The following is a 12,574-nucleotide window of genomic DNA, read 5'->3' on the forward strand; positions in this document are numbered from 1 at the left end:
GGGCATGGTGGCTCACGCCTGTAATCCCAACACTTTGGGAGGCTATGGAGGCCACATCACTTGAGGTCAGGAATTCAAAACCAGCCTGGCCAACATGGCGAAACCCCACCTCTACTAAAAATACAAAAAAATTAGCTGGGCATGGTGACGTGCACCTGTAATCCCAGCTACTTGGGAGGCTGAGGCAGGAGAATCACTTGAACCCAGGAGGCAGAGGTTGCAGTGAGCTGTAATTGCGCTACTGCACTCTAGCCTAGGCAACAGAGCAAGACTCTGTCTCCAAAAAAAAAAGAAAGACATTTGGGTTCAGTAGCTAAGAAGGTATTAACTGAGCTCTATGCCGTTATGCTGTGCTGTTAGACACAACCAGTCTCCAGTTACTTACTTGAGAGAGGTTAAGAGTTTGCTTGTGTCCTTGTTTTATTTCACCTTGGTAGTCTATAGGGTGGCTTATTAAACTCCATTCATAGTTGTAGGTTGTTTCTGAGAGCAAAAAATAAATATGAGTAGTTATAAATTCTGAGAGGACACTAGATAACCTGGGCAGAGGGAAGACAACAGCCTTTAAACCACCAGTGCAGATTACCTTAGATATACTCAACTCAGCTTTCTTTTTTTTAACTTATATATTTTTTTGTTTATTTGTTTTTATCCCCTCACTCTTGCTATTATCTTATGAACTTGACTTTCAACTATCAGCCAAGTAAAGAATAACATGTATCTTCTTAATGTAACATTTCTTTTTTTGTTATAAAAACATACATCTTACAGGAAATGTTTAAAATGTATAAAGTTAACAAAAATAAAACCTCCCTGATTTAACCATTAGTATTTGATGAGTTTTTTCCTAGGGGGCCACATCTGACTATCCATGTCAGTTTTAACATAGTATAATCCATTGTGCTTTTCTCTTTTTAACAAAAGGCAAGGAGATTTCAATTCATTTGATCTGTTGTAGGGGTTTATTTAATGACACAAAAACAGAGTATAAACATGTCTATGTTAAGATGAAACTGTCTCCCAGCTTCAGATATTAGTAGTTAAAATATAAGGTACCTCATCTCAAAGGATTAAAATGCAAATGTCAAGTATTATCATCTCTGTGTACAAAATTTTGACCAATATGTGGTGGAGAAAAAAATGAATTAAGGAACTAACCTGAATGAGAAATAGTCAAACACCTTAAGAATGAGTCTACCTTAAAAACAATGCATTTGACAGGCCACAGGTCCCAGGTCAAATGCTCATTGAATGGTAGAGCACTGGACAAGTAGAAGAAAGAGCACTTTGAATAAATTTTTTTGAGCAGCTAGTGTGAGGCATCCTGAGAACCTGAGAGCCGTGACTGTCAACGCCACAGTATCTGCAAACAAACCTATGGGTGCATGCCACTTCCCTCTCATCCCGGTGGAATCCTCCCAGGTTCTATGGGTTATCACAGGTCAAGAACTGGTACATGGCAACCTCTCCTGATCTGCTTTGCATCATCAGAAATTGATGACTTTCCATCCTGACCAATTAAACGATATATACTGTATTTAATTTCCTAGATTCTTACTCCATTTGAAACTATTTCAACAAATGTTGATGCTTAAGGATAATCAAAGTCTTGGCTTCCACCTTTGTTTGTGATGTCGTGCAATGCTGTGAAAAAGAATCGGCGTTGTAAATAGCCTGTAAGGACCTGCTGAAGAAAAACACCCCACTTCCTAGTGGTCAGGGAGGAAGGTTAAACTCTCACCTGCAGGTGGCGCTGGCGCAACAAAGGCCTTCAGTTCAACTTCATTGTCGGGTAAAGTTATAATTAGGTTATCTCCAGCCGATACCGTAAGTTCTTTCACTAAAAGTCAATTAGAAATAATACATGCAATTATATAATATAATATGTTACATTACTGCTCTACATAGATCTGTTTTTGGTATCCATAAATTAAAATAACATATGTTTTTGTAATAGTTCTTCATAAGATTTTAGCTAAGGCACGTTTTTGCTCTGGCTAGAAATTGAACTGTACACTATATTATAGTACAGGGTTTTAAACCACAAGTATGAGTTGGCACTGTGACAAAAATAATGATTCAAATTGACTGAGCAATGTATTGAGTGACAAGAGTTGCGTGAAACCTGTTTCACGCAATTGTGGATTGGGTCCATTTTCTCCCTTGCTTTTCTTGACGCCCTGGTGTGAGCTATTTTTAGTTATAAAAAGATTGACTGTAATGCTAAGTGTTTCCGTCTCATTAGTCACACTCCACTCAGTTCTGATAGTAGCCTCACGAATTACTGCTAATGGCCTTGTACTTGGAAACTTTCCAAGACAAAATCCAGTCACCCTCAATATAAAAAGCCTATTTTAACTTAAGCAGCAGGAACATTAACTCTTATCAAAAGTGCTTAGCCACCAAGGAAGCATTCAGAACAATACTTGTTTACTTTCTCTATAACCAGATTACATTGATATATTCATAAATTCTATCGGTTTGACTCCATTGGACATTAGTTTCACTTGTAAAATATATTGTGATATGTCCAGATACTACACAGAGAAAAGCAAAGATAAAAAAAAAAAAAAAAAAAAAAAAAGCTGAGTGCTCTCCAGAGGGATCAGCTGCAAGGAGATGTCAGACGGTTGTTCACTTAATCCACTCCCCTCCTCTCACTCCTCAGTCCCTCGAGTGCCTCCTAGATCAGCTGCAGAGGCTCTCAGTGGCTTTGCTGGCTCCTCTCTTGTCATTTTCACTAACTCTTTATCCTGAAAGTCACCAGCTGTAGACCTAGAAGGCACATTGACCCAAACCTATCATGTTATAGACGGGGAAATTAAATCCTAGAAAAGCAAAGTTGTCCAAGGCTGTATGGTAATTAGCAATAGGTCCACCGATATTTAATTAATTTAAATGTATTTATTTCAACAAACACTTATATACCAGATTAAACTGTGCCAGGCATTACCCCAAGGGCTTTAAAATGATCAATTCATTTAATCCTCATTACAACTGTATGCAGTAGGTTCTATTAAAACCCAAAGATCCTGGGCCAAACTCCCAGGCCAGTTTCTTTTTCCATATACTACGCAGCTTCTCTTCCACTATTCTCTTTCTCTCTATGGAAGCTCAGGATCAAAGTAAATACAAAAGTGACAGAGAGTAATCTCCAAAATACATCGCCCACAGAAAAGCTCAGGAAACATGATGCTTAGGTCTTGCATATTCTAATAACTTCCTTATTGGAAAATCTAATGGAAGCTTTGCAATCCTCACCACAGCCTCTGCAACACGTGGAGCTTTGATAGGTGTTCCCTTTTGGAACTACAGGAGACCAGAACGTGCCACCCCAAAATATGATTTGTCAAAGGGAAATAAATTCAGGACCCCCAAATCACTAAGCCAAAGGGAAAAGTCAAGCTGGGAACTGTGTCAGGCAAACCTGCATCTCATTTTATTCCTAAACAAGATATCTACAAAGATAAAAAAAAAAAAAAAAAAAAACACACACACACACAAAAAAAAGCTACATGCCTCCCTTATAATTTGCCCACAAGAAATTCCTTGTGGGCCTCAAGATCTTTGCCCTAAAACAGTTTTGTTGATTTTCACCCTGGCAATGTAAATCAATAGCTTATCTTCACAGGTGCAGGGGGTGGGGGAAAGGACAGAGCTCAGTCATCCCTCTGCTCACCTGAGACAAATGCATATCTAATTGCTTCCTCTGCCCTATTGTTTACGAAAAAATACAGATTCACTGAGCCAGACAAGGCATAAGTGACTATTCCTTTACCCCCTCTCACAAGTAATTTGTGTATTCAGTGAAAGACTGATCAAAGACTCAAAAGAATGCAATATTTGTCTCTTATCTACCTATGACCCGAAAGACCCCCTTCCAGTTGTCATGCCTTTCTGGACCCAACCAATGTACATCTCACACATAATGATTGATGTCTTATCTCTCCCTAAAATGTATAAAACCAAGGTGACCAGGCACAGTGGCTCACACCTACAATCCCAGTACTTTGGGAGGCCGAGGCAGGTGGATCACTTGAAGTCAGAAGTTCGAGACCAGGCTGGCCAACACAGAGAAACCCTGTCTCTACTAAAAATATAAAAATCAGCCGGGCATGGTGGTGGGTGCCTGTAATCCCAGCTACTCAGGAAGCTGAGGCAGGAGAATCGCTTGAACCTCGGAGGCAGAGGTTGCAGTGAACCAAGGTCACGCCACTGCACTCTAGCCTGACCACAAAGCAAGACTCTGTCTCAAAACAAACAAACAAAAAACAAGCTGTACCCTGACCACCTTGGGTACATGTCATCAGGACCTCCTGAGGCTGTGTCACTGGTGAGTCCTTAACCTTGGCAAAATAAACTTTCTAAATTGATTGAGACCTCTCTCAGATACTTTTGGTTCACAGACTGTAGGAAACTAGAATATGCCATTACAACTATAACTCTTTTATATAAGGATTATTTTGAGCTGTGTGTTTTTTTAAAGAAACAGCAGACCAAGAGGAGCTCTGAAAACAGAGTAGAAGTTACTCCTTTGTAAGGGGAATTTATATCTATAAAGGAAATCTCCATTTGTAAGGGTGTCTCTCCTTCTAGACCAGTAAGAGAAGGGTGACTACATTCCAAGAGATCCACATCCATAGAGAAGGTCCTGACAAATCTGCATAATAAACCTCACTCTTGCTTACTTTGCTTATTCTGGGCACCTTTGGCCACTTGCCTTCCCCACAATCTTCTTTCCTTGTTTTTGTTCAAGATGCTATATAAGCCAGAGTTCCAGGCTTATATAATATAATAAACCTCTTTGAGATTTCCCTGGGTATCTCCCACGTATAGGTAAGATATACATGTTATAAACTTGTTTTTTTTTTCTCTTGTTAATCTATCTTTTGTTACAGGGGCACTAGCCTAGAACTTAGAAGGGTAGATGGAAAATTATTCTGTCCTCCTCGATAGAACTCTCTCCCTCTAGCTTTCCTCTTTATCTCCCACCTCTCTGGCACAATGACCCGATCAGTTTTGTAGGCTCCTTCTGCACTTCCAGCTCCTTATACAATGATGTCCCCAAAGTTCCAGTCCTCAGGCCTCTCCTCAGCTCACCGCCCCCCTCTCCCTGGATGATCTCCTATGTCCCCCATGTCTCCAACTATCACCTCCACACTGATGACTCGTAATCCTTTATCTTCAGCCCAACTGCTCATCTAATTTTAGTTCTGTATTTTCATATGTCTTTCTTCACATCCTTACATTCAATCACTTATCAAATCTTTGTGAATCTGCTCCCTTCCTGTCTCCTAAATCTGGTTCCTTCCCTCCATGTCTGCAACCATTCACCATAGCCTTTTCATGGATCTTGCTGCCTCTAATCAACTTCACATTATTTTCTTTTTTTTTGTTTGAGACGGAGTCTCGCTCTGTGGCCCAGGCTGGAGTGCGGTAGTGCAGTCTCGGCTCACTGCAAGCTCCGCCTCCCAGGTTCACGCCATTCTCCTGCCTCAGCCTCTCGAGTAGCTGGGACTACAGGCGCCCGCCACCACGCCCGGCTAATTTTTTGTATTTTTAGTAGAGATGGGGTTTCACTGTGTTAGCCAGGATGGTCTCGATTTCCTGACCTCATGATCCACCCACCTCGGCCTCCCAAAGTGCTGGGATTACAGGAGTGAGCCATCACACCTGGTCCCTTTTTATTCATTTTTTACTTTTTTCAAGACAGTCTTGCTCTGTTGCCCAGGCTGGAGTGCAGTGGAGCGATCTCAGCTAACTGCAACCTCTGCCTCCTGGGTTCAAGCAATTCTCCTGCCTCAACCTCCCAAGTAGCTGGGATTACAGGTGTGTGCCACTATGCTCAGTGAATTTTTTTGTATTTTTAGTGGAGATGGGGTTTCACCATGTTGGCCAGGCTGGTCTCAAACTCCTGACCTCATGATCTGCTCACCTGGGCTTCCCAAAGGGCTGGGATTACAGGCGTGAGCCACTGGGCTCATCCCACACTATTTCTTAATACAAATCTGATCATTTTGCTTTCCTGCTTAAAACCATTCAGGGATTCTCTATACCCATCCAGTAAAGTGCAGAATCTTTAGCACAAAATACATGATCTTTCCAGTTCTTGTCCTGCTTACCACTCCAGTTCCAGCCATACTGAATCCCTTACAGTTCTTCCGCAATGTCCCATGAGCTCTTGTACTTCTGTTTTCTTGCACAGGCAATGAATGAGAGATGATGGATGGGAAGCACTGAGCATATTGCCTGGCACTCTGTAAGTGCTCAGTAAATACAATGATAACTATTGTTATGACACATGTTTCTCCCTCCACCTGAACAACAGACCAATGCCATTTTTGCTGGCTCACTCTATCCTAGCATCGTCTCCTCTGGAAAGGCATCCCCGGACCCTCCTAGTGGATCAGGGTGCCCCTCTGCTCCCACAGCAGCCTCTCACAGCACTTACCATATTGTATCAGAACCACCTCTTTACCTGTCAGTCTCCTCTCCTGGACTATGGAGTCCCTGAGGGAAAAGACAATGTTCTATTCATCTTTTTATTCCCAGTATGCAGCACCGTTTCTGGCACATGATAGATGCTCAAAAATGTGCCTGGAGGAAATGAGTAAACTTTAAAAGTTGTCACTACCAAATTCTACAGCCTGTCTTCAGTACATTTCTTGAAATTGTATTTTTTTAAAAGTTACCTGTCCTGGGAGCACTGGTAGGAGATATGGGTAGCTCAGATGGGGTGGACCCAGAGGGGGCTGCGCTAGTGGGAGGTGTTGGGATGCTGTGCTCTGTACTCCCCGGGGTGACTGTGAGCACTGGGCTTTTCTCCACGGTGGCTGAGCTGAGCTCCAGGCTTGCTGGAGGAAGACTATGAGAAGGCATTAGAACCTATGAGATCAATTACAAGGATAAATTGTTATAAAAAAAAAACAATTCAACTCTTCAAGCAACTCAATGTTACCAACCTTTTTCATAAATTAGCTTTGGTAATGTTTGAAAAACCATGAATAATATTGCAAAACTCAGGAACTCTAGACCATCTCTCTCAAGTAATCTCTTTGCTGTCTATTAGACATATAAGGCAACTGTGGGTTGGACAATTAATATAGGTGAACTCACACAAACACTCAAAGAATGAAAAAGTAATTGTAGTAGCCCCTAAACTGATCAGTTCAATGGACCGAATGTTTCTGCCCCACACCTCCTTCCACCCTCCAAAATTCATTTGTTGAAATCCTAACCCTCAATGTGATAGTATTTGGAGGCAGGGCCTTTGGGAAGTAATTAGATTATGAGGGTAACGCCTTTATAAATGGGATTGGTGTCCTTATAAGTAGAGGAGAAAGAGCTAGCTAGTTCTCTTTCCTCCTTGTAAGGACACAGCAAAAAGATGACTACCTATAAATCAAGAAACCCTCACCAAGAACCCAACCCTGCTGGCATCCTGATCTCAGACCTCCAAACTTCAGTTCTGTGAGATATAAATGTCTGTTGTTTAAGCCACCCAGTTCATGGCTGATATGGCTAGGCTTTGTGCCCCCACCCAAATCTCATCTTGAATTATAATCCCCACTTGTCAAGGGAGAGACCAAATGGAGGTAACTGGATCATGGGGACGGTTTCCTCCCATGCTGTTCTCGTGATAGTGAGTGAGTTCTCACGAGATCTGGTGGTTTTATAAGCATCTGGCATTTCCCCTGCTTGCTCTCTCACCTGCTGCCATGACTGTAAATTCCCTGAGGCCTCCCCAGCCATGTGGAACTGTGAGTTAATTAAACCTCTTTCCTTTTTAAATTAACCAGTCTTGGGTATGTCTTTATAGCAGTGTAAGAATGGACTACTACAATGGTGTTTTGTTACAGCAGCACAAGCTAAGACAATCACTAAAGCAACAATTGAAGACAATCAAATAATTCAATAGTAAACAGGCTTCTAGAGTAAGTCATCTTTATTCATTTTATCCATTATGTTTAACTGATAACTTAAAGTTACAGAGTTAGCCAAATTAAAGTTCTTAAACTAAACAGTGTGTGCTGGAGGGACAAGTCTCATAATATGATAATAAAATATCTTCTGAGACTTTTAGTCAGTAACTGTGTGGGGCCAGGTAAGTAAAACTCTTAGACTAAGAATATAGAAGGCCCACAGGGGCCATGTGCAGTGAGAAACTCACAGAAAAAAAAGCTATAATTCAAATGTAAATCAGAGAAGGGGCCAGTGGTGCTAATTTAATAGACAACTACTCTTTTCTACAGTTGAGAAAAGTCCATAAAGATATGGCATACATTTTGTGCTTGGAGGTATGATCACTTATATCACTACTAATAGTAATTGAGCGCCTACTGGGCTCCAGATATTTACTAGGCAACTGGTGAAGCCTTCTGCAACTAAATTTCCAGAACCAAAGCAAAAAAAAAAGAAAAAAAAAAGACGAAATAATGAAATTAAGCTGTATTGATCAAACTAAGGGAAACCAATTGACCAACATTTTAAAAATCAGGTAGTGGGTTTACTAAATAATTTTAAGATGTTTGATTTAATTGAATTTTCAGGCATCTGGGTTTGTGAAGTGAGTGCTATGGATTAAGCTGTTCATTGAATCTGTGCTAAGAATAGCATGAAATTCAGAATTACTGCAAACCTATTACTGCGGAATAGGTGTCCATAACATTTTATACTGGGCCTCTGCAAATCCCATAGGATGAATTTAATTTTTTTTTAATCAAGTCCTGAAAAATTATTGCCAAGTTGAAATGAAGAATGAAGGTAGACAGCGGTCAGGGAAATTAAGGCACCTTGGGCCAAGGTTTCACTAAGCCAGAAATGGCTGAAGGGGAAGAAAACTCTCATCCTGCTCTTCTCTAAAGCATTCACTTTTCCACCATGCTGCCTCTCCAGGCTGGAATCACATGCCAATTCTTCCCTTCACTATTCAGTAATCCACCCACAACCTCCACCACAGAACTCCTCACTAAGTCATCAGGACACAAGGTCCTCTCTGACAAACCCCTCCAAAGAAAGATCAATCCTCTATGGAAGCCACTGAGCACCAGCATCACCCATTTCCACCTTCAAGTTAACCTGGGCCTCGTCAGCAAAAGTTTCAAATGGCTCTTGTTTCTATGTTCTCTACTCATTTACTTTAAAACAACTTGTTTTAGGTGATTTCTCTGGTCTCGTCCACAGGAAAACACAGTAGCAAAAAATGTCCTTTATCCTCTACAAGTTTGATCTTGATTTATTTTTCCTAGATACCCTATTCAATGGCACTACTTTATGCATAGTACTGTTATGAACATTCATGTACAAGTTTCTATATGGACATGTTTTCTTTCTCTTGTGTAAATACCCAGAAGTGGAATTCCTGGGTCATATGGTAACTCTACATTTAACATTTTGAGGAAATGCAAGACTGTCTTCCAAAGCAGCTACACTGGGGCCAGGCATAATTGCTCACACCTATAATCCCAGCATTTTAGGAGGACAAAGCGGGGAGGATTCTTTAAGCCCAGGAGACTGAGACCAGGCTGGGCAACAGAGTGATACTCTATCTCTACAAAAATAAAAATGAAAAAATTAGCTGGGCACTGTGGTCACAGCTACTCAGGAGGCTGAGGTGAGAGAATCACTGGAGGCCAGGAGTTTAAGGCTGCAGTAAGCCATGCTACACCGTGGCATTTTGACCTGGGTACAGAAGAAGACCCTGTCTCTTAAAAAACAAAAATCAAAAACAAACCAAAGTGGCTGCAACATCTCACATTCCCACCAGCAGTGTATGAGAGTTCCAATTTCTCTGCATCCTTACTAACACTTATTATGTATTTTTAGTTTTTACTCTAGCCATCTAGTAGATGTGAAGTGGTATCTCACTGCGGTTTTGACTTGCACTTCCCTAAAGATTAATGGTGCTGAGCATCTTTTCATGTGTTTCTTGGCTATTCTTCTATGACCTTTGGAGAAATTCTATTCAGATCCTTTGCCCATGTTTGAGTTGGGTTATTTGTCTTTTTATTATTAAGTTATAAGAGTTATTTATATATTCAGTATACAATATTTATGGTATATTGATCCCATTGTATGGTATATTTATTCCATCAAGAAAGCTTTACTTTTTTGAAATCTGAAATACCAAAGTTTCTACTTTCGATTAATTCAAATTTACCATTTTTCTATTTTATTGCTATGCTTTTGATGTACTAAGAAAGAATTGCCTAGCCCAAGTTTACAAAGATTTATGCTGAGTTTTCTTCCATGTCTTTTATAGTTTTAACTCATATATTGAGATTGTTGGTCCATTTTGAGTTAATTTTTAAAAAATAAGGTATGAGATAGGGGTCTAAATTCATTCTTTTGCATGTAAATATCCAGTTGTCCTAACACCATTTGTTGAAAATACTATTCTTGCCCCATTGAATTTTCTAGATACCTTTACCAAATACAATTGAACTATTTTACATAATTTTTTGGTCAGAGAAAAGATCTTAGTTTCTGTCATCAATTCCAAACTTTGCACTGCATCAGAATGAAATAATGTTTCTTTTCTTTCTTTTTAAGAGATGGGGTCTCACTGTGTTGCCCAGGCTGGTCTCTCACCCGTAGGCTCAAGCAATTCTCCTACCTCTACCTCCCAAGTAGCTGGGATTACAGTGTGCATCAGTGTATTGGACTTGAGTAAATGATTTCTTATTATGCTATGCATTAATTTTTATGAACACTTATTCAGAGATTGTCTACAAATCTAATGTACTTTAGAGGAAAATTTGTATTTCAATGGAAAGCAGCATGTTATCGGTGGGGCAAGGTGGCTCACATATGTAATCCTAGCATTTTGGGAGGCCAAGGCAGGCAGATCACTTGAGCTCAGGAGTTTGAGACCAATCTGGGCAACACGGCGAAATCCCATCTCTACCAAAAACATAAAAATTAGCTGGGTGTGGCAGCACATGCCTGTAGTCCCAGCTACCTTGTGGGGCTGAGTTGGGAGGATTGCCTGAGCCCAGGAGGTCGAGGCTGCAGTGAGCTGAGATCACGCTGCTCCACTCCAGCCTGGGTGACAAAGTGAGACCCTGTCTCAAAAAATTAAAATAAGATAAAAATAAATAAAAAAAATTATCTACTGGATACCTCTCCAGGTTATCTGACTCTAGTCGTTCTTGTATTTGAGCTATTTTTACAACTCTGTAAGTTATAGGTCATAAAAATGATAAAAATGGAAAATAATTCTTGTCTATCGACATGTAAATTCTCCTGTCTGCTGGAGCGTCAACTGAACTCCCTCCTTTCCTCACTGGAAACCCAGTTTTGCCTCTGTTTGCACACTCATTTCAATATATTTTTTAACCTATGAATGTGCCCGTTCTTCAGGTTTTCTTGTAGGATAATTATAATCTAGTTCCTTCAGTGATTAATGAGTAGAATAAAATCTCTAACACATGTTCATTTTATATCTAAACAATTCACAATTTCACCTATTTGAATAATTATCTTTTTTTTTTTTTTTTTTTTTTTTTGAGATGGAGTCTCGCCCTGTCGCCCAGGCTGGAGTGCAGTGGTGCGATCTCGGCTCATTGCAAGCTGCACCTCCCGGGTTCACGCCATTCTCCTGCCTCAGCCTCCCGAGTAGCTGGGACTACAGGCACCTGCCGCCACGCCTGGCTAATTTTTTGCATTTCTTAGTAGAGATGGGGTTTCACCATGTTAGCCAGGATGGTCTCGATCTCCTGACCTCGTGATCCACCCGCTTCAGCCTCCCAAAGTGCTGGGATTACAGGCATGAGCCACCACGCCCGGCCCTGAATAATTATCTTTTAACAAAACCAACCTCAAAGAACTAATGAGCCAAAAGATTTTCAATAGAGCTTGATTTCAGAGAGTTCCATCTGTATAAACCAGGAAGTAAATGACTTGGCAACATGAGAGTAAATTATTTTAATAGTTACTGATATGAATAAAGAACATGGTTAATCTCTAATACTTTCAGATTATTTTTAATTGAAAGTTTTTTCAGGCCAGGTGCAGTGGCTCAAGCCTGTAATCCCAGCACTTTGGGAGGCCGAGGCGGGTGGATCATGAGGTCAGGAATTCAAAACCAGCCTGACCAATATGGTGAAACCCCATCTCTGCTAAAAATACAAAAATTAGCCAGGCGTGGTGGCAGGTGTCTGTGATCTCACCTACTCAGGAGGCTGAGGCAGGAGAATCACGTGAACCTGGGCAGCAGAGGTTGCAGTAAGCCGAGACCACGCCACTGCACTCCAGCCTGGGTGACAGAATGAGACTCTGTCTCAAAAAAAAAAAAAGAAAGTTTTTTCATTTTAATCCAATTATAAGTACGGAAAAATATAGACACTTCAAAATTCAGAAAAATATAAGCAGAAAAAAACCTTCTGATTAAATCTTGGCTGGGCATGGTGGCTCACGCCTGTAATCCCAACACTTTGGGAGGCCGAGGTGGGCGTATCATTTGAGGTCAGGAGTTCAAGGCCAGCCTGACCAACATAGTGAAAACCCATCTCTACTAAAAAATACAAAAATTAGCCGGGCATGGTGGTACACACCTGTAGTCCCAGCTACTTGG

General features: G+C 40.8%; 1 protein-coding gene across 1 annotated transcript in view; it reads right to left on the minus strand.

The window, feature by feature from the left end:
• The window catches only part of KIAA0319 (KIAA0319 ortholog), a 104,326-nt gene that overhangs the window by 37,617 nt on the left and 54,135 nt on the right, over positions 1-12,574 (minus strand). The window contains exons 4-6 of the mRNA XM_032140727.2: positions 6,693-6,885; positions 1,742-1,840; positions 386-483 (exon numbers count right to left, since the gene is read on the minus strand). Of these exons, the coding sequence (XP_031996618.1) occupies positions 386-483; positions 1,742-1,840; positions 6,693-6,885 (390 nt within the window). The remainder of the gene's footprint in view (positions 1-385; positions 484-1,741; positions 1,841-6,692; positions 6,886-12,574) is intronic.

This window comes from Hylobates moloch, unplaced genomic scaffold (genome assembly GCF_009828535.3).
Source record: "Hylobates moloch isolate HMO894 unplaced genomic scaffold, HMol_V3 SCAFFOLD_20, whole genome shotgun sequence".
Taxonomy (NCBI): Eukaryota; Metazoa; Chordata; class Mammalia; order Primates; family Hylobatidae; genus Hylobates; species Hylobates moloch.